Source organism: Diabrotica virgifera, chromosome 8 (genome assembly GCF_917563875.1).
Source record: "Diabrotica virgifera virgifera chromosome 8, PGI_DIABVI_V3a".
Taxonomy (NCBI): domain Eukaryota; kingdom Metazoa; phylum Arthropoda; class Insecta; order Coleoptera; family Chrysomelidae; genus Diabrotica; species Diabrotica virgifera.
Window position 1 is genome coordinate 42,931,336 of NC_065450.1, and position 27,870 is coordinate 42,959,205.

Genomic DNA, 27,870 nt, shown 5'->3' on the forward strand with positions numbered 1-27,870 from the left:
GGTAAAAAACATACGTTTAAACAAGTCCAGAAATGGATAAATTGACTAATTCTAAGCAACTTTTGTTCTATAGAGTTTTTTACCGAAATCAATATTTTTCGAGTTATTTGCGAGTAAATGTTTATTTTTTTAACAAAAAAAACACGTTTTCAGGCGGTTTTCGCAAATAACTCTTTATATAATAACTTCTATTGAAAAAAATATTCTTAGCAAAAACGTAGCTTATAAAATAATTTTAAAAAATGGTGTATTCAGGAAGTCTATCGACCCAGTTAAAGCAAAGCTCATAAAAATTGTATGTAATAATTGTTGTTATTCGTCAAATTCCAAATCGAATATTTCAACGTGAAATAATCAAAAAATGAACACTTTTCGGGGAAAACTCATTAAAACTTTTTTAAAATTTTTAAAAAGCTTTATTTTTATTTTTTATAAAAGTTTCTTGCATCAAGACTAAGCGAATTACGCTCAAAATAAAGTAGACCGCTCTTTTTTGTTAAAAAAAAATGTGAAAATCTCCTTCTATTTAGCACCCTAAATAAAATTAACGTTGCCGCTTTTGTTTTGTAAACCTGGAAATGTTTTTTTGTTGAAAAATAACAGCTTTCTAATAAAATAACGACAATTTCTTAAAGATTTTGTAGAGGGGGCTTTAGACTTTGATTTGGTCACTTTCTGACTTTCATAATAATAATTTTTAACCGAGTTATTAAGCCTTACTTAGTTATTTACGCGTTTTTCAAATTTTAAATCGCATATAATACGACAAAAATATATTTTACAGAAAAATCACAAGAGAACTTTTTTGCTCAGAATGACCCAAAATATCTAAAAAAAAATTGTCCGAAGTGAAAAATTTGATTTTTTGAATTTGTTTAAATAGCTATTTGTATAACAAGGGAGGAAAGTACTCCTTTTCCTCCCGAGAATGAAGTTTACTGCCCGACGCGTAGCGGAGGGCAGTAATCATTCAAGGGAGGAAAAGGCACTTTACTCCCATGTTATACATATGGTTTTTCCACCTTCCTCAAATAACAAGTAATTTTTTCATTTTTACTTAATTTATTTATGTAACTAACCAACAAAATTTATTAGAACTAAAACTAACAAGTAGGTACAATATAACTGTCAACTGTCAAATATAAGTCAAATCATTAATGTAAACATTGTTAAATCAAAATAAATATTTACTGTTTTTACCATTCTGCAAAATACAGGGTGTTTTATAAATAAACGTTAATATGTATAAATACTTACGTAATAGAAAATAGATATTGTACAGGGCGTCAATAAGTTATATTTCATGAATGAACTACCATGACGTCACTTTTACTTTTCCTCCCTAGGGAGGAAAAGTACAACTTTGCTCCCTACAATCAGGTCCGGAAAAGTATACTTTCCGTAGAGGTAGGTGGAAAAATAATTTTCCGACCGTGGTACCACCTGGCGCCCCGTTGATTTGTTATAGGGAACTCTTTTTGAGTAAGTTTGTGTAAAAAAAAACGAATCAGAATAATTTACCTAACGGGGCCAAGCATACAGCCTGGACTAACTGTAAAATAAAAATATTCTTGATAACTAACTATTAATAATGATGTGTTTATTGTTTATACAGTGCTAGTCAATAGTCCGGTCCCATACTCGTATCTTTTGAACGGTTATACTTATAATAGTCAAATGTGAAGGGAGAAGATAAACGGACGTAGGCTTCTCAACGAGTCATAGCAGCTGACGTAATAGTGACAGATGACGTTACAGCGCCACTGTGACAGATAATTTTAAACGGGACCTTATGGCAAGTGATACCTCGTTTGAAAGGTATTGAAAATACCTATTCATTCATACTAATTTTGTTCGAGTTTAAGCTCTCATTTTAGTGAATAAATTAAATAAATAAAAATTGTAGTTCCGCATTTAATTAATAAAAATTCAAACGTCCGCTTATGGTTACTTGTCAAAAAGGTTGACGTAGAAACAACTAGGGAATTGAAAAACGTTCATTTTTTTGACAAATAACGATAGGTGGACGTTTAAATTTTTATTAATTAAATAATGCAAAACTACAATGTTATATTTCTTTAATTAATTCATCAAAATCATCTTAAACTCAAAAAAAAATTAGTATGATTGAATAGATATATTAAAATTGTCGTTTCGCATTTAATTAATTAATATTCGGGTGGGATCGGTACTCACCGGAGGGACCGCAGACGTTGGAACACAGTGGCGTACTGAGCATGGTTCTGCGGGTTCCGCGGAACCAGGGGCCCGCTTTAACGCGCTTTTTGCTTTTTTTGTTTCTAATTTGTTTGAGACATTTTGAACTACACAAGTACACACTACGAAATGTAACTGCTTAACAAATTTTAATTTTTGTGTAGGTATTTATAAATAATATCAAAAAATACCTATTCATCTAAAAATTTGAAAAACAAATTTATTAAGTAACACAGAGAACGTCAGTTATTGTAAGGTTCATGGACGTATAAATAAAGATATATTATAAATAAAGATATATCTTTATTTATACGTCCATGGTAAGGTTCCTTCATTTTACCTGCTAAACAAAGCCCTTGTCTCAACACTTGTTTAAGGGGGGATAGTTAATTCTGCGTTTTTTTGCATAATTTTAAAACGTTTTCCCTTGAAAGTGGTGGGGTTAAGTTAAATGGCTAAAAGGCTATCTTAAAGAACAACACTTTAAGATTATTCAGTTAAATTTTTATTCAAAAATATTATAAAATGAAGTGGAGGCGTCATTTTTAATTAGACGATCCAAAAAAGATGATTTGCGGTGTACACTATATCTTCGGACAGAATCATCTGAAGCATACAAACCAAAAAAATTATTTTAGTTTAAGAGTTTCTTGAGGTAGTAACGTCGAGTTTTTATTATTATATTGATTTTTAAATTCATGGTATAACTTTAAAGTGAAAAAATCGAAAAAAAAGTGAGAAAGTGTGTTCGGTAAGCAGAAAAATGGTAATATAAAAAAAGTTGTTAAAATAAGCAAAAGCTCGATGTAAAGCAAAAGTAAAATATCTAAAAAAAAGAAGTGTGCAAAATTTCAGGAAGATCGGTGCATTACTTTTTGAGTTATAATGTACACGGTCTCAAAAAAACATGTTTTTCAGAAAACCCGTTTAAAAAAAATGTAGTTTTGTAAATAATACAAAGAACATTTTTGTATATATCCATATCTCTGTCAATTTTGCTCGGATTAACTTGAAATTTTAATGGTATACTCTTGAAAATATTTACAATCCAATAAGCTAATAAAAAAAATTAAAAAAAATAATCAAAAATACTATACCTCCCTTAAAGAATAACCGCCGTTGCCTGCCTAAACACGTGCTAACACAAACACTTTTGTACTATTTTTTATATTAGCACGAAGTTGTAAAACTGCAAAGTTGCAAATTCGGAAACAGATATTCAATGCAAGTTTTATACCGTTTAAAAATAATTCCAAGACGCTCGATGCTCCTTTTGTTTGTATTTATAGCACCCATAACAATGCATAAATATAGACAATTATAATGGTAAGTGGTAAGGATAATAAGGATAAAATATAGACACTAATTTATTTTTAAGAAAATCTCGTCGTTTGATTGATATCAACCTCACCGATCCAAGTTTTTTTTATATTTGTTTATTTAATGGATTTATCTCTCTAGAGATTTAATTATTCAACTTATTAATAAATGTATCATAATATGCAATTTGAAAATCTATTTTTTTTTATATAAATTTCATTCCAATGTTCATTTTTTAAAAGCTGTAGGTAGTAGTTTTCCGATATTTTTTTAAATTTATTATGTTAGATGTAGAAAATTTTTGAATTTTATTATTTATAAAAACGGCTGGCGTAAAGTCATCAGTAAAGACTGGATTATATGCAAAATGCATATGCATATATATGCTGCATATTTCTCATGTTTTTCATAAATGCATATGCCTTGCATATTTGGAGATTTAAGAGCATATAAATGCATATTTTGATGGGAATTTACTCTACCCCATTTAAAAATAAGGTATATATTAGTAACATCAACATCCATTAAAATAAAATGTGAAAGTAAATATTTTGCTGTTAAGCTCCTTTGTTGTTGTACCCATAAACATAATGGGCGTTATTTATAGCTGCAGGTATCATTATCCGGATATTTAAGATTTATAGACTTCTCAGAATTTACAAATTACCTAAGTAAATACCGATTATATTTTGAATAACATTACAAATATTACCTGTACTTTCTGCTGGTGTCGGCCAACTATGAATTATTCTGGGAAAACCAACCAAAACGAAATTTTAAGCATTTTAAGGGTAGGATAGATTATTTTATTTTATGAATGGTTAGTCTTAAATCAATCGCCGATTATTCAACTTTTGTGATTGCAAGTTATTGACTATACTGTGTAAAAAAATCATTTTATTATTATTGTGAAAATGCCTAAAGTAGCAAGGGAAAAATCAAGTCTTCTCAGAAGTTGGATTGGAAGTAACAATCATCTAAAAGTTATCGACAGTGAAAGTATGTTTTGCACCATTTGTGATAAAAAGGTAAGTTCTCCACTTCAATAGATTTTTAAACTTATCAAACTTCTTTGCACATCTATGTGTCTGTCTATTCTAAAATGACAAACCGTCCCATTTCTTCAAAAACTGTTTTTTAAAGTTCGCAACGGTTTGGCTTATACAGAGCGAGGTGTTGAGAGTGGCCCACCCTGTATACTACGGTACACTGACTGTACTTTATTGTTTGACGATTTCAATTTCACTTTGAGAAATAAAAAAAAATTGGGGGAGGTTTAAAAAGTTTGATCATTTTAATGTAGGTATCTATTTACGAAAACATCTAAAACATCATTATCATTATATTCCAGATTCCATGTCAAAAGAAATTCCAAGTAGTTCAACACATAAAAACTTCACTTCACCAAACTAAGCTATCAAAAAATGATAATAAACCTCGCCAGCAGATTCTACAGAACAGTTTGCAGATTCAGAATACGTCAGTTGGGCAAGAAACCTTTGCAAAGGATTTATGCCATTTTTTTTTGAACTGCAATATCCCTCTGCACAAGTTAGAACATAAATCGTGTCAAAACTTTTTAAAAACTTATTGCAAGATTAAAGATAAACCAGCTCAAATACCAAGTTCTTCAACTCTTCGGAAAAAATATGTCAGTGCATGTTACAAAGATGTGATGACGAGTATTAAAAATCAGTTAAAAGCCGAATATCTTTGGATTTCCGTCGACGAAACAACGGATACAAAGGGTCGACAAATTGCGAATCTAATTGTTGGAGTTCTTAACGACTCTGGCGATTTTAAAAACTCATACTTAATTAGTGTAAAATGTTTGGAAAAAACAAACTATGCTACAATAGCTAGATTTGTTAACGAATCCCTAACAAATTTTTTTTTACCTGATCAAGTACCATTTGAAAAAATATTATTAATGCTTAGTGATGCCGCCTCATATATGATGGATGAAAGCTGCATCCAATCTTAAAATCTTTTTCCCTAATTTAATTCACTGTACATGTTTGGCGCACGGCCTAAACAGAGTTGCAGAGAAAGTTAGAATTGAATTTCCCAATGTAAACACCTTAATAAATAATGTAAAAAAAGTATTTCTGAAAGCACCACTACGTGTACAGGTATATAGGGAGATGCTTCCCGATATTCCTTTACCACCAGAACCAGTATTAACCAGATGGGGAACTTGGCTTAAAAGTGCTATATTTTTATCTGAACACTACGACGACATCAAAAGCGTTATTTCAAGTTTTGATCCGACTTGTACCGCTATTGATAACTGTCAAAATATTTTTAAAGAAAAGTCTATTAAAAATCAATTGTTGTATATAAAATCGAATTTCGATATCATTGAAAGTTCAATTACAAAATTAGAGGCTCAAAATTTATGTCTTCACAATAGTATGTCTATTGTTGATTCGGTTAAACAGAAAATAACAAATCTGAATGGGGAAATTGGAGTAAAAATTAAAGATAAACTTGATGACGTTTTAAACAAAAATGAGGGTTTCACTTTATTGCGTTCAATAAATAATATAATCAATTTTGGAAACTTCGATGAAAATATTAATATGGATCCGTCTCTAATAGCAAAGTTTAAATATGCCCCAATTACATCTTGTGACGTTGAGAGATCTTTTTCTGCCTATAAACAAATATTAACAGATAGAAGACATAATATTAGTTTAGAAAATATGAATCAATATATGATTATTTATTGTAACAATAAAAATATGTAAATTTGTTTTATTGTACTCTTTTTATAATATTAGTTTAGAAAATATGAATCAATATTGTAACAATAAAAATATGTACATTTATTTTATTGTACTCTTATTTATCTTGTGGTCAAAATAAAATATTTTGCCGTTTTATTTGTCACAAAACCTGAAGTTAAAAAAATATATTAAGAAATAATAATACAATTTGGTTTAAATTCAAACCTATTTATTTATTTTTATTATTTTTTATTTATTTATGTATTTAACGTAAACCATAAAATTATTCATATAAAAATAAGTGCATATATAAATGCATATTTGCATGTTAATTGTGCATATTCAGCTTGTTTTAAAATGCATATTGCATGCATATTTTAGACATTTTTTAGTGCATATTTTCCAGTCTCTAGTCATCAGTCATGTCAGTATGAAAAACGATAGGATTAATATTATTTTACTGCTTTAATAGTCCATTCACTCACGGTAAAATATTGCAAAACCTTCAAACCAAAAAAATTTAAAGAACGACTTGGATAGACATGAAATTTGGCATACACATAGCTTAATAATGTCAAAGAAAAAACGAGATATTGTGCCGATGAGTGCTTTTACCCAGAGGATGACGTTCGCCCCTTCTCGGAGTGAAAAGATATACGTTCAAAATAAGTCCTGAATTGGATTAACTAACTAATTCTAATCAACTGTTTTTCTATATTGTTTTTCCACTACTCTTCAATACTTTTCGAGTTAATTGCGAGTGCAAGTGTTTATTTTTCTACAAAAAACCACTTTAGGCTCTTTTTCGCAAATAACTCAAGAAGCATTTTATTAAAAAAATACTATTAGCAAAAATATAGCTGATAAAAAAGTGAAAAACTTGGAGTATATATAAAGTCTGTAGACCCGTATACAGGGTGAGGCAGATAACTGGCCCTATTAGAAATATTTAGAGAACTAAAGGCAATAGAATCATGAAAATTGGAATGAAGGGGTTTTGAAGGGTGATCTATTTAATGAAAATATTTTCATCAACTTGCCGCTTCCGGTTATACCGGAAGTTGCTTAAAACTTCGTTTTTTTAAATGGGACACCCTGTATATTTTTACATTTTTGGATTCTCTTCGATGTCTTCTTTCTTAAAATATGCGGTTTTGTAATGTTATACAGGGTAGTTTAAAAGCTAATTACGTTTTTTTATTAATTTCGCAGCAACTTTCACACCCTGTACAATTGTAGTAGTTGTGTATCAAAAACTCCATTTATGTTAAAATGATTTCTAATATAGTCTACTATTATTAAAAATTATTAGTATAGCTAAATGTTAAATTTTAGTATACAGGGTTGGTCGAAACTCGGAATGAGGATTTTCTTAAATGGAACACCCTGTATTTTAGTATTGCAATGAAAAGACATTTTATGGTATTTTTTTATTTCTTAGGCATTCCCTATACCTAAATGCTTTAATTTGTGCTTAATTGTTAATCGCGCCAAGAATGTTAACTACGCAGGTATTTTGATAGCTCAACCATTATTGGCAATTTTAAAGATCAGTCTAGATTAATATGTATTTATTTCCGAAAAATTATTTGTGATTGAATATTTTCACGGCCAACCTAATAAAATTTCACGTATTTTTTGTTGAAATTAATGTTTGGCTTGAATCACCAATAACTCACAAATTAAAGCAGTTAGGTATAGGGAATGCTTAAGAAATAAAAAAGTAGCATAAAATATCATTTCATTTCAATAATAAAATATAGGGCGTTCCATTTAAGAAAACTCAGAAAATACTCTTTCCGAGTTTCGACCAACCCTGTATAGTACAATTCAATATTTAGCTATACTAAAAATTTTTAACAATAGTAGACTAATATTAAAAATCATTTGAACATAAATAGAGTTTTTGATGTCAAACTACTACAATTCTACAGGGTGTGAATGTTGCTAGGAAATTAAGAAAATAAACGTAATTATCTTTTAAACTACCCTGTATAACATTACAAAACCTCATATTTTAAGAAAGAAGACATCCAGGAGAATCCAAAAATGAAAAAATATACAGGATGTTCCATTTAAAAAAACGAAGTTATAAGCCACTTCCGGTATAACCGGAAGTAGCAAATCGATGAAAATATTTTCATTAAAGAGATCACTCTTCAAAACCCCTTCATTCCAGTTTTCATGATTCGGTTTCCTTTAGTTCTCGAGATATTTCTAATAGGACTTTTATCTGCCTCACCCTGTATAGCAGCAGAGTTATAACTAATATAATAATAATACAGTGGAACCCCGATAAGTCGGCCCCCAATAACCCGGAAATCCGGCTAACCCGGACCGATTTTCATCAGATAAACATTTTGATTTTCAATATTTTGCATTTTTCAATTTAATTGTGGCTTATTTCCCATCAAAATAGTTAATTATCAGACAAACCTTTCAACAATAAAAATGTATGTAATATAATATTTGAGAGATAATGTGTATGTGGGTAATTTGAACTATACGATATTAAAAATGACTCATAGCACACGCCGCAGAAACAACAGCCACCTGTCTGTAGTATCTATTCCTTTTTATTTCAAACTGTCAGCATTGTTTAGGAAAGACTATTTAAAAAATTCTTTTAAAAACAATAGTCTTTAGTTTTCACTGTTCTAATAATAACATTACATCGTTGTAACTGTATTGTGTGTCTTGTATTGTTCGCTTCCATTTGCTTACGTTTGTGTTTGGTGTTTTTTTTTAGTAATTTTAATGAGTAGGTACTGTGCACAATTATAAATATATTTCACATGTTATTTCAATTCTAACGGAGTTTATCTGTAAGTATACCGTATTTTATTAATTTTTACCATATTCTCCGGCTATCTCGGATTTTCGATAACCCGGATCGGTCGCGGTCCCGATTAATCCGAGTTATCGAGGTTCCACTGTACTAATAAAAAGTAAGTTCTACCAAATAACCAAAAAATTAAGCAATTTTCGCGGGAAGACTGATTTCAACTTTTTTTAAATTATTTAAAAAAAAACTTTGTTTTTGTTTTTTAAAAAAGTTTTTAACACAAAAAGTAGGTAAGTTACGATCAAAATAATGTTGGTCGAAAAATTGAAAAATGCGAAATGAAATTAATCGTTACCGCTTCACAAATTACTTTAGTTATGTATTTTTTATTAAGATCTGTAAGATTCATTGGTTCTTAGTGCTTATTTTTAAAAAGGTTCTAGTTAAATGGGCTAAACGAGTTACTAATCACGAGTGTATACAAATTTTGAATAGCCATACCTTAACCAATTTTTGTCTTCAGGAAAACAAAAAGTCCAAAATATTTACAATAACATATTTTTTTACTACTTGAGATTTTTGGTATCACCAATAATTTTTAAGTTATTTAAAAAAAAATATTAAAAAACATGTTTTATTCAACCAATTTTTTTCAAAAATGAGAACTTTGAACCGATAAAACTTACAGATCGTATAAACAATACATAGGTAAGTCAAGTAACTTGTGAAGCGGGGTAACGATTAGTTTCATTTTTGATATGCTAAGTAGGTGGTGATTTTTACGATTTTTTTTTAGAAGAAAAATGACTAAATGTGTTGTGAGCATACCTTGTTTACTTTTGATGCTAGAAACTTTTAAAGAAAAACAGAAATTTAGCTTTTTTAAACACTTTAAAAAAGAGTGATGAGTTAAAATATTCGATTTGGAATTTGACGAATAAGATCCTATTTTTCATTACCTACGACTCTGCTCCTACTGGGTTTACAGAGGACTTTTTGAGTTATTTCCGAAAAACCTTCTAGAAACCAAATTTTTTTGTTGAAAATGAACATATTTACTCGCAAATAACTTAAAAAGTATTAGTGAAGACTTAGTGAAAACAGTCTATGGAACTAAAGTTGCTTAGAATTAGTTAGTTTATCCAATTCCGGATTTATCTTGAACGTGTATTTTTTCACCCCCGAGAAGGAAAGAAACTCACCCCCGGACAAAATCACACATCGGCACAATATCATTTTTTTTTCTTTTTTCTTTGATATGTTAGCTATGTTTGTTTATGCCAAATTTGATGTCAATCCAAACGGTTCTTTAAAATTTGGAGCAACAACCGTGAGTAAAATGAACTATAAATTAGCTTAAGTTTTTATAAAAAATCTATGATACATTTTATGATATATGATGATTTATATTCAATGTTTATTAAAATTTTTCGATATAGGTACAATGTGTGGTTTTATGGGACAGGCGGGCCCGCATCCCAACTGGAACCAGGGCCCGTTGATCTATCAGTACCTATGCCACTCTTCGGATACAATTAGCGTCTCTTTGCAAAGACAATGACGTCGACTTTGCAAAGTAACAAGACACTTACTCAACACACACATTACACTAGGTACCTAATTGGAAAAATCCACTGTACCATGCCAATGTCCATTAGTTGTCGAGGCATTAGCTAAATAAAAAAAATTAATATTCAAACGTTCGCCTCTGGTTATTTGTGAAAAAGGTTGACGTTGACGTAAAAACAATTATTACGGAATTTAAAAACGTCAACTTTTTGACAACTAACCAGAGGCGGATGTTTGAATATTTATTAATTAATTGCGAAACTAAATAAATATTAGGTTTGTTCTAGCAAACAGTCAAACTAGTCAGAAACCGTCAGCAAACAGTTGGTCAGTGAGAGAACATAATACAGTCACCAGTGCTATCCCCTCTACTCGCGCTGGTCGACTATTCACTGATGGTTTCAAACCGTTTGAAACTGATGCTAGAACAAACCTATTGAAAATGGTGACATGTATACGTATATAACCTTGAATAATACCTGAAAAATGCATTATTTAAAAATATGTAAAATAAAAGATGCCACTAAATATTAACTTAAGGGGCTAAGCCCAAAATCTTTGTCCAATGCTATTTAAATGCATTAATTTTTTTTGTATCCTGAGAAAACTAGTAGGTACATATGTGTTTTTGATATTTTTAAACGCAGAATGAAAGATTACATTATTATCGAGGGCCGAAAGTCCAGAAAAAACAAAAAGTTTCATTTGAATGAGATGTTTGAAATTAAAAATCACACTAACTTTTCTCTTATTTTTCACCCCTGTAACTTATTAAATTAAACATTGTAGAAGATTTCATTAATTCTGCGTTTAAATTTTTCAAAAATATTTATTGAGTTTCTCAGGATTCGAAAAAAATAAGTGCATTTAAATAGCAAGATCTCGCGCCTACCCTCTTAACCGAAAAACTATTCAATGAAGGCTTCTAATAACAATATAAGAATAACATTTCCTTCCCACTTTATTCAGACTTAGGACTGTCAGAATTTATAATATATTATACAGATTAAACTCCATCTGGATAATCATATAAATTCTGGTGTGGTTAAAATGTTTTTCTTTGGTTAGAAACCTGCGTTAAAACTTACTGACTAGTTACTTAACTACTATTTACATATTTACACAATTTGTACAGTTTCTTATATTTCTCTAACTTGACACTTACGTCCCCATAAGGAAGAAAGTTCTAATCTCTCGATGCTTTTTTCATCATATGTTTCGAGCAGAATTCTGGTGGCCATCTGGTTCACATCTAGCACATCTTTTAAAACAATTTGGTTCCTACATTGGTATTGTATATACAATTCATTTTCAGCAAAAAGTCTATTGATATGCTTCAGAAGATTATCACTGGGTAAATATGGTAAATTAGATTTCTTGATGAAGAAGTCTTCTACCACTGAAACAAGTTCATCTTCTATCGCCATATCCAATTTATTTTTTACCAATGGAATTCTAAAATCACTTGTTTTTAAATAACACTTTTCAAGAAGGCGGCTTCTTATTATAAGATTTTTAATATATTTGGGTAAATCTTTTTCTTCAAATGTCGGCACTAAACTTGAAGCACTAACATTGTTGCACACTTCTGGATCTATATTTGACATATCATGTCCGGAATTTTGGCATGCAGAGTTTATTGCCATTGCACTAGTATGAGTTGTCACAACACTTTGATTTTGAATAGAAACTATGTATGTATTGTTCAGTCCTCTAGAAACCATCTCACTGTATTTAATGTTTTTTGAGCAAAACATTTTTATAGGTTTATCTTGGAGTATATTGTTATCAATAACTACTTACAGCAAAACTGTCAACAAAATTTTAAACTTGGCACACAATGATCTGTATATCGCAAGCATTAACTTCAAACTGACATTTTTCCACAACATTAAACAATTTTATTATTTATTATAAATGGGCGTTACCTTTATCCCCACTGCAAAGCTAGAAAGTTATGTTAATGACATTTAATTTGTTTGTTTCACCTCTAATGACTGTGTCTAGTGCGTTAACTTGATTCGTTAACTATTTAAGTAGGTATGTAGTACCAAACATTGTGATAAACCTACTTTGATTAGGTTTGGAATTTACCTATTTTCTTTTCATACTTTTATTTTTGTATATTTGCACTTTATACCGCGTATTAAGTTTTTTAGTGTATTTAGTATACCATTTTAAAGGTACATAATTGATTTTATTTCATACCAGTTTAATATTGTGTACCTACCTGTTTATTACTTAGTTCTTCTTCTTCTTCTTCGTCTTGCCATTCACGTCCACATCTGAACGTAAGCCTCTTCAAGTCTTCCTTTCCATTGTTTTTTGTTGTACGCTACTTGTAGCCAATTTTTCCCTGCAGTCGTTTCAGATCATCTGTCCATCTCATAGGAGGTCTGCCTCTGGGTCTTTTGTGTTGGTATGATCTCCAGGTTAGAATTGTTCTGTGCCATTTGTTTAGATCGCTCCTAGCTACATGTCCAGCGTATTCCCATTTCACTTTTAATGATTTTTGTACCACATCGGTGACTTTGGTTTTCTATCTTATCCATGTGTTTGTTTTCCTGTCCTTAAGTGATATGCCAAGCATTCCTCTTTCCATCGCAATAACTTAGTTACGAACCACATAATGTTATACTTTATGCCCGCGCCGGCATAAGCATAGTACCTAATACATTTTTGTGACATAATTTAAAGTTATTCAATTCAATCAAGTTGTACAGGCATACGTTTTATTTTATATTTTTATTTTCAAATTGTTTAATAGGTACGTTTTTATTTTCATCTTTAATATTTTAGTGAATGTTTTAATATAAAGTTTTTTAATATAATAAATCTGCAAAAACGTTAAAGCCATAGTTATTTTTTAAATATCTACAAAACGAAACATGCCAGGTACATACATTATACCAAAAGAACGGATGTAATATTCACTACAAAATGAAATACTAATATACGTTCCATTCAAAAAAATGAGAAAATTTTGTATTTGAAAATAGTGATCACACTGTATATTTTATGATTATATGTAATAATTTAAAAATGACACTATCCTATGTAGAGAACTTTGACATGCCACTTAAATTTTTGTTACCTTGGGAACATAATCCACAGCCCCATATTACCATATTTTTCAATAAAATTGTAATCATTTAGAAAATTATATACTTTAGACCTATAAGACCTTATACAAAATATTCATATTTTTAAAAAATATATTCAAAAATGATTTAATATATAGTTGATATTTCCTTAATACATAATGTTACCTGTTTTACAATTTATTTTACATTAAAATATGTCACCAAATAAAATATTTATTATTTATTAACCACAAAAACACCTGTCAACGCCATCTTCACGTCATAAATTGTAAACAGTATGTGACGTCAGTTCCGTCGCAGATCAGATGCATGTAAAATTATACACAGTTAGACCGCTTGGGTATTCCATTTAAAAAAACACAACTTTAGTTCATACCGTGCGTCGTTCTGACTGCTGTATAATCGAAAATAATTTTAAATTGTAGATGTCATATTAGTTTCGTTATAAATTTTTTTTTTTGTATATCCCATAATTTAGCCGTAATCAAAGAAACCCAGAGGTTTGGCGCACCCTGTTATAGGGTAGACTTTGTTTCTTGAGCTATTCCCTACTTACGGTGAAAATATCATGTAAATCGATGTAGTAGGAGAGAATTCAGAGCCAAATACCCTCATTGTCTGCCATATGAGATGCACCATTGGAAGCCGGAATGGTGCATCTCTTTCGCACTCACCATTGACGGCCTCCTCAATACGAGCTTGCAGGAGAGCATACAGCCTGGACTACACACGCAGCAATATTTAATAGGTCAAAGCAATATTTATACCTCTGCCAAAAAATAACAATCTCAGAACATGTAATGACTCTACATTAATAAGCCTTCCATCTATAGCCCTCCATCTTCTACGATCATGTGCTTCCATTTCCCATTTTTGTACCGCAAACCTAGATAAATAGGGTTCAACATCATCCTTCGACCTTCCATCTCTTTCCGAGACGACGTACTGATCTTCTACCGTCTGGTCTCATCTTTTGTGCTAATGCCATCATGCCATTTCTAAAGTCAAATTGTACTAATTTCACTGAGTGTCACTAATTTCTTATTCAAGTGTTTGACTCATTAAAGCTATTTTTCTGTGATCTGAGCAGGTTGTTGCACTTGCCTTTTTGCTAATTGCTACAAAGGTCAATTGCAGCCATTGTCTGGGGATTGTGGCAGTCTGATATATTAGATTAAAGAGTAAACAAAATAATACATCATTAACATCTACATCAATGAGTTTTAGTAATTCGATGGACACATCATCTGGTCCAGTAGCTTTACCTTATTTCGTAATGGCATAAATGACTTCTTCTCTTAATATTGGTGGTCGCCAACTGATGACGCTCTAGGAGTTAAAGTATACTTGGGCAAGATTTAATAAATTTAGTGCTCGATATCCGTTTTTTATTTCCATAAAAAAATACACACACCGGCAAAATTTACGGAACGCCTTAAAAATGGGACATGTTAGATGTCTCGAATTTCCTAAACTTGTTGGCACAAAATACTCCTATTTCAGTGATTGATTAGCCTTATTATTTAAGAATATCAATGTAATAATATTATTGCTAGACAGGTAAACGTCATTTTATACCGGGTGTAACAATCATACTGTGTTTTTTCCTTAAGGTTCGGAACACTCTGGGGAATATTTTAGCATAGATAAAATATTGAAATTAAAACTCAATTGTAGCCTTGGGCTTTCTTAATATTTTATTTTTTGATTCCTTTGCTTATGTTGCACAATAAAAAGATTAGGTACGTTAACAACTAGCCATGTTCTTCATCAATACAGGGTGTTTCTAAATAAGTGCAACAAATTTAAGGGGTTATTCTGCGTGAAAAAATAATGAAGTTTGCTTTATTAACATATGTCCCCAAATGCTTCGTTTCCGAGATACGGGATGTTGAATTTTTTCTTACAAACTAACGATTTATTTATTGCTCTAAAACCGGTTGGATATGCAAATGAAATTTGGTAGGTTTTAAGGAGTAGTTATTGCGCATTTTTTGACATACAATTAAGAATTTTATATTCACCATTGGCGTGCATGCAGGTATCAACATTTTAGATACATCCCGTATGTACGCCAATGGCGAATATAAAATTTTAATTGTATGTCAAAAAATGCACAATCACTACCTCTAAAAAAACTATTAAATTTCATGTGCATATCTCAACCGATTTTAGAGCAATAAATAAATCGTCAGTTTGTAAGAAAAACTTCAATATCCCGTATCTCGGAAACGAAGCATTTGCGGACATAGGTTTATAAAGCAAACGGCCATTATTTTTTCATGCAGAATTACCTCTTAAAATGTGTCGCACTTATTTAGAAACTTCTTCTTCTTTAGGTGCCGTGTCTGTATTCAGACGTTGGCCGTCATCATGTTTACAATTTCCTGAAATCTCTCTCTATCGGCTGCTGCGCGAAATAATTCTTCTACTGTGCAGCCACACCATTGTCTAATATTACGCAGCCATGAAAGCTTCTTTCGACCAATCCATCTCTTTCCCTCCACTTTTCCTTGTATTATAAGGCGAAGCAGATGGTATTTGGGTCCTCTAATTATATGGCCGAAGTATTCTGTTTTTCTCCTCTTTATGATGCTTATGAGCTGACGTTCCGAATTCATCATTTGAAGAACATCTTCATTGGAAGTGTGCGAAACCCACGATATCTTTAGGATTCGTCGATAGCACCACAATTCGAATGCTTCTATTTTGTTTAGCATTGTGGTTTTTAACGTCCATGTCTCACAACCATACAATAGGATAGACCACACATAACATTTCAGCACCTTCTTTCGAATATTCATTGACAGGTTTCTATTACATAAAACTGGTTTCCAGGTCATAAAAGCCTTCCGTGATATTTCGATCCTAGTTATTATCTCTTCATCAGAGTCACAATTTACATTTAACCAGCTGCCAAGGTACTTGAAATGATTTACCCGTTCTAACTCCTCTCCATCGAGAGAAAGCTGACCTTGATCTATATTAATCTTGCCAACTGCCATCCACTTTGTTTTTGAAATGTTGATTTTAAGGCCTCTCCGATAGCTTGCTTCACTGACTAGATTTAGTAGTGTCTGAAGATCTTGTAAATTTTCAGCAAGAATGGCTGTATCGTCAGCGTATCTAATATTGTTGATTACTTCTCCGCCTAGCCTTACTCCCTCTTGTCTGTCATCCAAAGCCTCCCTAAAGATTTCTTCAGAGTACAGATTAAAAAGGGTGGGTGATAAAACACAACCTTGTCGTACTCCACATTTTATCGGCAGTTTTTCAGTACGACTGTCTCCAATTTGGATAGAGGCTACTTGATTGTAATATAAGTATTTCAGCAGTCTTATATCGTAGTGGTCAAGTCCTGCTGCTTGCAGGCAGTCGAAAAGTGTATCATGTTGTACTCGGTCGAATGCCTTCTCGAAGTCGATGAAACAAACATAAACGTTCTTTCGGAATTCACAACTTTTTTGTAATAGAACGCGCATACAAAATAGTGCTTCTCTAGTTCCTAGACCATTTCTAAATCCAAATTGCTTATTACCCATTCTAGTTTCGCACAGAAGGAATACTCGGTTTTGTATAATACGTAAAAGTATCTTAAGTGTGTGACTCGTCAAACTGATTAGTCTAAAATCGCTGCATTTGGTGGGCCTGCTTTTCTTTGGTAATGTTATAAACAGTGACTCCAACCAATCATCTGGTAATTTTCCTTCGTTGTAATTTTGTTAAATAAAGTAGTCAAGTAGGTAATGTTTTCCTCATCCAAAAGTTTAAGTAGCTCAACAGGGATTTGATCTGGTCCATGTGCTTTATTGTTTTTGGCTTGTTGTATTGCTGTAACACCTTGAAGAATATGGCTGGTTTTTAATTACCTAACTTTTTTATTATCCAATATAAGCAAATTAATCAAGAAAGAAAATGTTAAGAGAGACTAAAGCTACAATTAAGTTTTAATTTTATTATTTTAGGTATATATGCTAGAATATTCCACAGGGTGTTCCGAACTTTAAGGAAAAAACACAGTATGATTGTTACACCCAGTATAAAATGACATTTACCTGTCTAGCAACAATATTATTACACCGATATTCTTAAATAATAAGGCTATAACAAACTAAAAAAATCAGTCAAATCGGACAACTGGTTTAGGAAATTTGAGACATCTAACATGTCCCATTTTTAAGGTGTTCCGTTAATTTTGCCGAGTACTTTGAATGTATTGAAAGTTATTGTTTTTCTTTAAGGTACAGCTCGAAGAGGAGAAGACGGCGACCAAAACAAAATTCGTCGTCAACCTAAACCTGTCAAACCGAAGAAGATGATCAAAGTAGACGGTCAACACATCGTCTATGTAGCTTGCAACAATGGCACAACAGCGCTTATAAACAAAGAAGGAGAGCTGCTGATGTTCGGCAAGGACACCACACACGCAGATCCAGTGACAGGAATTGTAGGACTTTTGAAAGGGGAGTTTGTTACTCAAGTGGCGTTGGGAAAAGCTCACGCAGTTACGCTGACTAACAAAGGACATATCTACACTTTCGGGATTAATAATAAATTCCAGTGTGGGAGGGAATTTAATATGGCGAAGGAAGGTAAGATAGCATAACGAATATTTATTGATTTCACCCATTCTACATAATTAAAAAAATGGTGAAAACGTTGAACTACCCACGTATTCCACGTCCATATGCCCGTCCGTCCGTAATCACATCTCCTCCGTTTTTATAGAAGATAAAGAAAAAAATAAGGTGTCAAACAACAGTACTTGAATAGGGCAAGGCAGTAAAGGTAAATAATTTCAGTTAGGACTTCCGGTTCTGGAGTTACAACCGGAAGTGATATTTATCGTTTAAATGGGATATATTATGATATATCATTTGAGCCGTCTTGATAAGAAGAAACTTCTGATATCACTTCAGGTTTCAAAGATAATCTCTTCCTCCTCTATATTTTCTCTTTCGTAAGGATGCAGTTGCGTCATGTAATTTGTTTGACCCAAATTGAATTTCTGCCCAATTAGGTATCTCTTTCCTGTGCATATTGTTTTGTTTAAGATAATGAGTAACCAGTCACGTCCTTTATGCGGTCCGACCATCGTAATGGAGATCTTCCTCTGTATCTTCTGCCCTCTACGTTGCCTTCAACTATCATTCATTCCATGCCTTCCTTCTTCTAGGTATATGTCCAAAATATCTCAGTATATTTTGGTTGATAGTTGTGGTGAGTCTACTTTTTATGTTAAGTTCTGCTAGTATTGAATGATTTGTGCGATGTTCGGTCCATGGTATGCGTAACATTCTACGGTAGACTCACATTTTAAATTCCGTTATAGGCTTCGAATCTGCTTCATCCTTCTCCTTATTAAGTGACTTCTATATTGAGGTGGGCGATCAATATGGCAAATTTCTCTCTGTTCTGGGCTTGATGAATTAAGGCATTTCCTGTTGTGTGGATCCAATCTCTGATGTTTCGGAGCCAGGATTTTTTCTTTCTTCCTATACCCATTTTATCTTCGATTTTGACTTTTAATATTACCTGGACTTGCTCAAATTCCCTGTGGCGCATTATGTGTTAAATATGACGTCTGTCTAATTTTGCTAGTATTGACGAGATGAGGACGTGTGTTCATTATTTCCAGTACTTCTTCATTCGCAGTTCTGCTGGTCCAGCTTATTCTTAGCATTCGGTGGAACATCTACATTTCGAATGAATTCATTTTGTTGGCGTCATACTGTTTTAATGACCTGGGCCCGGATTACGAACACTCGATACGAATCGTATTCGCCATGTTTTCCTATAAGGCGCTACGGTAAAACATGGCGGATACGATGCGTATCGAGTGTACGTAATCCGGGCCCAGGTCTCACAGCCATATAGTAATAGAGACCACACATAACACTTTAGTATTCTCAGACTTATTGTGACTGATAGCTTGGGGTTGCAGACCTTGTTATTTCAATGCGTCTTCTTTTCTTCTTTGTCTGTCTTTCAACTGACTGTTTAGCTCTCTACCCAGGTATATAAAACTTTGGGAATTTGAGAACTCTGAAGGGTGATACCAAAGAATACTCCATCCAACCTTGGATGGAGTATTCTTTGGCGATACCATTTATTTGTATGTTGGGTATAATTTGTTCATGGGGGTTCTTGTGAAATACCTTGTGGAGTACATTATTTTAGTAATTTTGCAAATATACAAATTACACTAGAAGCTTCTATTTTATTGTAAGTTATTTCATGTTATTTTTGTTTTAGAAAACTCGTCCAATGTTGTTGCCATGGACACTTGCGGTGTTCAAGAAGAGCAAGATTTGATAGACGAAATTCAGTCAGAAAATCAAAAGGAAAGCGAAAATATTCCCGGAGTATCTGATTTGAATATGGGGGAATCACATAACATATGTCCTCCTGGCATGCACGCTTGGCATGACGATATGTGTATGATTTGTACCGTTTGCAGAGAATGTACTGGGTACTCCATCAGTTGTTTATCATCTATTAGTGCTGATCGAAATCCTGGACAGTAAGTACTTTAAAGGGCCTAGCCGGGTAAGATGATGAAAAGTGCCCCCAACTCGATTCGAATTTCATATAGTTCACCGTTTAGCATATATAGTGAAACTAACTTTCTGAAATTTTTAACCCCCTAGGTGGTCATGTGACCCACCTAGAGCCTAATTAGGATTTTTATGTTTTTATTTTCTATCTCAGCCGCATCGAGAACTAGAGAAAAACTTTAAATAAAAAAGTTGTAAGCTTTACAAAGTTCTGTCCGAAAAAAATTTGTTTTTTAATTTTTGGCGGGAAATTTAAATTTTAGAACGATTTTAAAATTTTAAATGAGTATGAAAAAATAACTAAGACATTTGTTTTCACTAAAAAAATATATATAACGTGTATTTTTGCACAATGTTTCACCCTGAATTTTTTCAAATTTTAAAATTGGTGCAACGCACCTTTAAAAATAAAAAACCGCATTTTTTCGTTTTTTGATACAATTTTATACATGTTTTTCAAAAAAGGTAACACCATCACTATAATAGGTAAAAAACTGAAAAATAATTGGGGTTTGCTTAATAAAAATTTTTTGTAACACCATCCATTTTCAAGATACGGCGGGCGTTGAAGAAAACAAAATTTTACACATTTTTTACGATTTTGCCGAAACTACTGGCAACATTGTAATAAAACTTGGCGGGTTTTAAGAGGTAGTTATTGTGCATGTTTTGACATACAATTAAGGATTTGATATTCATCATTGGCTAGCATAGGGATAATGGTCTGAGCTTTTCAAAGAAAAAAGATAGTACGCCACTGGCATATTTCAAATTAACAATCGTTTTTGAATTCCTCGTTCAATGTGTGACAAAAAATCTATCTTCCTATTTTTTCATACGACGCGCCATCTTTATTCAAAAAATAAAACATCTTAACCCTTACAAAGTATTCGAACTTCTAGTAGTTTCTACATCTACATAAACTCGTACATCCATTATAAAAACTAATTCGAATACTTTGGAAGCGTTAAGATATTTTATTTTTTGCAGCAAAACGGCGCGTCGTATGAAAAAAAAATGAGGAGATAGTTTTTTTATCGCAAATTGAACGAGAAATTCAAAAATGATTGTTAATTTGAAATATGTCAGTGGCGTACTATCTTTTTTTTTCTTTGAAAAGTTCAGACCATTACCCCTATGCGCGCCAATGATGAATATCACATGCTTAATGGACCGTGATAGTCGTGACGTCAAAACGTCAAAAAAAGTTTTCCAAACACGTTGTGTCTAGGTACACGCTAAAATGTACGCAAATACAAAAGTTAAACTTCATCAAGCTAGTGACTATTTATCGTGGGCAGTGGCTGTATATTTTGATACACGCTATTTTGATATGTTTAGTGTTTGTTTGATAGAAAAATATTTGTTATGACGTTTAATTCTACCTAACTTTTTATTTGCGTACACGTTAGCGTATACCTAGACACAACGTGTTTGGAAAAATTTTGACGTTTTGACGTCAGACTATCACGGTCCATTGTATGTCAAAAGATGCACAATAACTACCTCTTAAAACCCGCCAAGTTTTATTACAATGTTGCCAGTAGTTTCGGCAAAATCATAAAAAATGTGTAAAATTTTGTTTTCTTCAATTTTCTATCTTGAAAATGGATGGCGTTACAAAAAATTTTTATTAAGCAACCCCCAATTATTTTTCAGCTTTTTACCTATTCTAGTGACGGTGTTACCTTTTTTGAAAAACATGTAAAAAATTGTATCAAAAAACAAAAAAAAACCGAAAAAATGCGGTTTTTTATTTTTAAAGTTGCGTTTCACCAATTTTAAAAATTTGAAAAAATTCAGGGTGAAACATTGTGCAAAAATACACGTGTTATATTTTTTCGTGAAAACGAATGTCTTAGTTATTTTTTTAAACTCATTTAAAATTTTAAAATCGTTCTAAAATTTAAATTTCCCGAAAAAAATTTAAAAAAAAAATTTTTTCGGACAGAACTTTTTAAAGCTTACAACTTTTTTATTTAAAGTTTTTCGCTACTTCTCGATGCGGCTGAGATAAAAAATAAAAGCATAAAAACCCTAATTAGGCTCTATGTGGGTCACATGGCCAGCTAGGGGGCTAAAAGTTTCAGAAAGTTAGTTTCACTATATATGCTAAACGATGACCTTATGGAATTCGAATCGAGTTGGGGGCACTTTTCATCATCTTACCCGGCTAGGCCCTTTAGTTTTAACTTGTATAGAACGGTCACACAGTAGGTAATAAAAATAATTCCCTTTTAAGCTGGGATTCCATGGAACGTGGCACGGAACAAGAGAAATTGAAAATATGTAATAGAAAGAGATAAAACCAAAGACGTGAATCAACGCAACGTGAAATAGCGTTCCATAGAAATTTTTACAATAAAAAAATAAAGATCGAGAGATGATACTGAATAAATAAAGTGAAAACTATTTATCTATTAAATTATGAATATATTTTATAATATAACTACAAAATTCAGTTAATCTCTCGTTATCTCATCTCAGGGATTTATTATGGGTTAGCAGAAGGTGATCTGGTTAATTCTGAGCACTAAAACAATCTATAACTACAAATATTTATTGAACATAAAATAAAAACAGGAAATGAAGCAAAATATAAGAAAAATGTAATGACTATTGAACTCTTAAATACAAAATATTGTTAAGACATAAAAGACCTAACTTATCACAATATACACCTTTAATACCTTGCAATATATCGAAAATATAAATATTCAATACACCCTGATGAATAAAATGTGCCTACGTTAAGCAAGAATCAGATACGTACCGTAACCATACTATATTAATATTATTACATATTACCAAATAATATAATGTGAATCATTTATACCATGAAGTGTCAAATACCTACTCTTGCAAGTCTACCTGTAGGATTAACTAAGTATGTATTACAATAAATATACCCTGTATTCACTCTGTTAATACGTTAATACCCTCGTATAGCGCTCTATTCAGGTGTACAATTAGGGTAACAGGAAGGACTTAGATCTGAACAAAAATTGTAGGTATAGACTCAGTATTGCGACCCTGCAAGTTCGGCAAAGCGACGAATTATATTACTCCTGGTTACTAGAAAATCGTCAAGGCCATAGCCCAAAAAAAAATAATAAGAAAAAATAAAATTCAGGTTATGTTATTAAAACGTAAACAATTGTATGTAGTAAATAAAATTAGTTATTAAAATGCAGTACTGCAAGCAAAATAAAATTAATTAAATTTACTTTTATATATAATTGCATATCATATCAATATTGTGGGGGACAAAACTCTAACCCAACTAGGACAAACTCCGGCGTGCAGTCACGGATTGCAACGAACGAAATGGCAGGGATGCCCTAGCGGCAATTGCTAGCAAAAAACTAAGTTTTCAATCTAATAGCACGTAAAACAACATCCAAAAAATCCAAAAATGATATTCTACATCCTACCAGACTGAAAGCAAAGGGAACCTTTTCTGGTAACACCTCCTAGGCTTCTAAAATTTGCAAGCCATAACGGATGCTGAGACTAAGGAAAATGAGGAAATTTTACAATTTATAATGCACGTCCCATCTGCTCAGCGCGGTAAAGTTCCAACGAGAATGGTTCCCTTCGTACTCAAACCAGAGTAAACATGTAAATCAAAATTGAATAACCATTTTCATGTTCCTTAGTCTCAGCTACGTTATGGCTTGCAAATTGTAGAAGCCTCGGAGGTGTTACCAGAGAAGGTTCCCTTTGCTTTCAGTCTGGTAGGATGTAGAATAATATTTTTGGATTTTTTGGATGTTGTTTTATGTGCTATTGGATTGAAAACTTAGTTTTTTGCTAGCAATTGCCGCTAGGGCATCCCTGCCATTTCGTTCGTTGCAATCCGTGACTGCACACCGGGGTTTGTCCTAGTTGGATCAGAGAGAGCAGCATATGCGCCTCCTGATGAGAGACTAACAAGTTTCGAAACCGTTAGAGATGCTTGCTGCACTCTCTGATTGAACTGGAATAATGATGCGGCTGTAGTTTCGTGTTGCAACGAAATTGAAAATGGTTATTCATTTTAGATTATTAACAGTTTATTATTTCTATCAGTGACCAGGGCTTCTTCGTCTTCTTCAAGTACCGTGCCCAAATTTTAGGCGTGGAGGCGTTGGAGCATTCTCTAGGATTGGATCTCTATTGGACCAGGGCGATTTACATATGGGCTGATTGGCTAGTGCCCAGGGAGGCAGAATTCAGGGAGTTGCAAATTTTGGTAAAAAAGTCAAAAATGGCGGGGGTGGGGAGGGGAGCAAATTATGGATATCACGGGGGTGGCAAATCTTTAAATCCGCCTCTGCCTGTGCCCGAAACTTAACCACACCACTCAAATACAAATGACTTTGTAATAAGCTTAAGATATTGTTTCTGCGATAACTTGTTGGCAACTATACCTTACTATTAACACTATTTTTGTCATGTTAGGGAATGCGGATGTGGAGAAGGTGACAGCGGTTGCAGTATATGCGGATGCTGTAGGATTTGCGCTAGGGAAGTAGTAGATAATTCTGAATTAGCCGATTTGGCGGGAATGATGAGATTGGACTTGATATTTAGAGAAAAAGCTGTTATACCACCGAGACAAAGAACCAAACTACAAGAGCAAGTAAGTAGTCGAAATACCTAAAATTAATTTTTTTCTCCATTTTTGTTGTTTTTTCTACAGTATGCCCCTGTAAGTTGTATACATATGGAAAACTTTTTTATTATTAATTTTACGAAAAAAAGTTATTCTTTATAAAAAGTTCTGCATGGTCTAAAACCCAAGATTCCAAGAACCCAAATTTTATGAATGTTATACGAGGTATGTCAAAAAGTTTGAATTTCACTAGAGAGTAAAGTAGCTTTATTTTTCCCAATATTGAAAATTGCTATTATGAAAAGTTGTTTGGAATTAAAAACTATATTCTAATATGCAATTATATCCTTCTAATTGAAATTTTTTTTTTAATTATGGATAACTAACATTATTTTCAGGTATTTCTGATAACTCTTTTCAATCTCGATGTTCTCGATGTTCTCAAAAGTTCTCGATGGTCTAAAACCTAAAATACAACCATCTTATATCAAAGTTTATCAATTTTATACGAGGTATGTCAAAAAAGATAAATTTAGATCAAAGTAAAGTACCTTTATAGTTCAGAATATTTCAATTAGAAGGATGTAATTACATACTGAAAAATAGTTTTTAATTCTAAATAACTTTTCATAATGACAATTTTCGATATTGTGAAAAATTTTACTTCTGAGCGAAATTTATATTTTTTGAGATACCTCTTATAAAATTGTTAAAATTTGACATAACATGGTTGTATTTTAGGTTTTAGACCATGTAGAACATTTTATTAAGAATCACGTTTTTTCGTAAAATTAATAATAAAAGAGTTAACTGAATTGAAATAACTGAAAAGATTGTTAATTATCCATAATTTAAAAAAAAATTCAATTAGAAGGATGTAATTGCATACTAGAATCTAGTTTTTAATTCCAAACAACTTTTCATAATAGCAATTTTCAATATTGTGAAAAATAAAGCTACTTTACTCTTGAGTGAAATTTAAACTTTTTGATATACCTCGTATAATATTCAAAAAATTTGATATTTGATGGTTAAATCTTAGGTTTTGCACCATGCAGAGCTTTTTATGAAGAATAACATTTTTTCGTAAAATTAATAATAAAAAAGTTTTCCATATGGACACAACTTACAGGGATATGTATCTGTATATTATCTGACGTCATTGATTTAGTTGCAGAGTCGTTTAGAAGAAAGGAAAAATAAGAGCAAGAAGTCAGTACAAAGTTGCAGTAAACAATCACTGAAAGCCAAATCGTCGAGACCAGCTATTAATTCGTCCACTGCGCATAGATTAAATAATAGTGTTAGACAAAATAATGTCTTACAATCAGGTAATTTTTTGTGAACAAATTATGCATAATGCATATGGATATAGTTGTTTACTAGCTAGGAAGAATCAACGCAGATTTTAATTTTGGCACCCACCATATATCAGAATATTTAGTTAAGAATATTACCCCTCAACCCTTTCGGACGGGCGTGCATGATTTGGACGCTAAATTTAAAATTCGACGCTGAAAAATAAAATTACCTGTTTCTGCATACATGATTTGGACGCTGGGTCTAATTGAAATGTAAATGGAAAGCGATACCGATACCGGTAACTAAATGTACCGTCCATATAAATCGTTTCACTGCCGCACAGAAAACGCATGTTAGTGTTAAGGCGGAGATACATATGCGCTCTGCTCGGTGTGCGAGCCGCTCGCGCGCAGCGTGTTCGTCAGATTAGTACGTGTTTTCAAGTGACGCACAAACGGCACGCACACGGCGCACCACGATCTAAATTCTGTCGGTTTTTCAACAAACGCTTTGATGGTTCGCAATACGTATTTGGACGGGTTTGCGAGTGGTTTGTTGGTTTTGGCACGCATGAGTTGAATATTTGTTAGTAATGGAATGGTCGGAACTGTCGGAAGGAAATTGATGTTTACCGTGGAAAATCATTATTGTGGGATCCTCAATAAAGAACCGTTTAATTTAAAGAAACAACTTAAACCCGATCTGAACGGAAATAGAAGCTGAAATAAAAAAAATGTACATGCGGGCCTTTTTAAAAAATGTTAGTTCATTGTTGTACTAAAAATAACATGTATTAAAAATAAGATTTACTATTTTATTTGGGCATAAGCCACAATTCGAGTTTGAAATCAAGTTTACTTGACCTTTCGACTTTCACTTCGGAAATAGTTATCAATATCAAAAAAACATTCATAAGCAGATATACCTAAAATATTATGTGTCACCGGAAAGCGAAATAGGTAACGCACGACTTGGAGAACCTATAGTTTTCTAACTTCGTGTCTGGTGAAGCAACGCAGTTGAAACAAGCGGATATATTATAATTGTGTCACCGGAAAGCGAAAAAGGTAAGGCACAACTTGAAAGATCCAATAGTTTTCTAACTTCGCTTCTGGTGAAGCAACAGAGTTGGAACAATCAGATATATTATAATTGGGTCACCGGAAAGCCAAAAAAGTAACGCACAACTTGGAAGACCCAATAGTTTTCTAACTTCGCTTCTGGTGAAGCAACGGAGTTGGAACAAGCAGATATATTATAATTGGGTCACCGGAAAACGAAAGAGGTAACGCACAACTTGGAAGACCCAATAGTTTTCTAACTTCGCTTCTGGTGAAGGAACGGAGTTGGAACAAGCAGATATATTATAATTGGGTCACCGGAAAGCCAAAAAGGTAACGCACATCTTGGAAGAGCCTATAGTTTCCTAACTTCGCTTCTGGTGAAGCAACTGAGTTGGAACAAGCAGATATATTATAATTGGGTCACCGGAAAGCCAAAAAGGTAACGCACAACTTGGAAGACCCAATAGTTTTCTAACTTCGCTTCTGGTGAAGCAACTGAGTTGGAACAAGCAGATATATTATAATTGGGTCACCAGAAAGCCAAAAAGGTAACGCACAACTTGGAAGACCCAATAGTTTTCTAACTTCGCTTCTGGTGAAGCAACGGAGTTGGAACAAGCAGATAT

The 27,870-nt window shown here is 32.5% G+C and overlaps 1 protein-coding gene across 4 annotated transcripts in view; it reads left to right on the plus strand.

Moving 5' to 3' along the window:
- LOC126889923 (E3 ubiquitin-protein ligase MYCBP2) overlaps positions 1-27,870 on the plus strand; it is a 743,799-nt gene that overhangs the window by 59,522 nt on the left and 656,407 nt on the right. For all 4 annotated transcript variants that reach the window (XM_050658657.1, XM_050658658.1, XM_050658659.1 and 1 more), the window contains exons 6-9: positions 17,966-18,316; positions 19,980-20,247; positions 24,725-24,905; positions 26,050-26,209. In XM_050658657.1, coding sequence (XP_050514614.1) covers positions 17,966-18,316; positions 19,980-20,247; positions 24,725-24,905; positions 26,050-26,209 — 960 coding nt within the window. The remainder of the gene's footprint in view (positions 1-17,965; positions 18,317-19,979; positions 20,248-24,724; positions 24,906-26,049; positions 26,210-27,870) is intronic.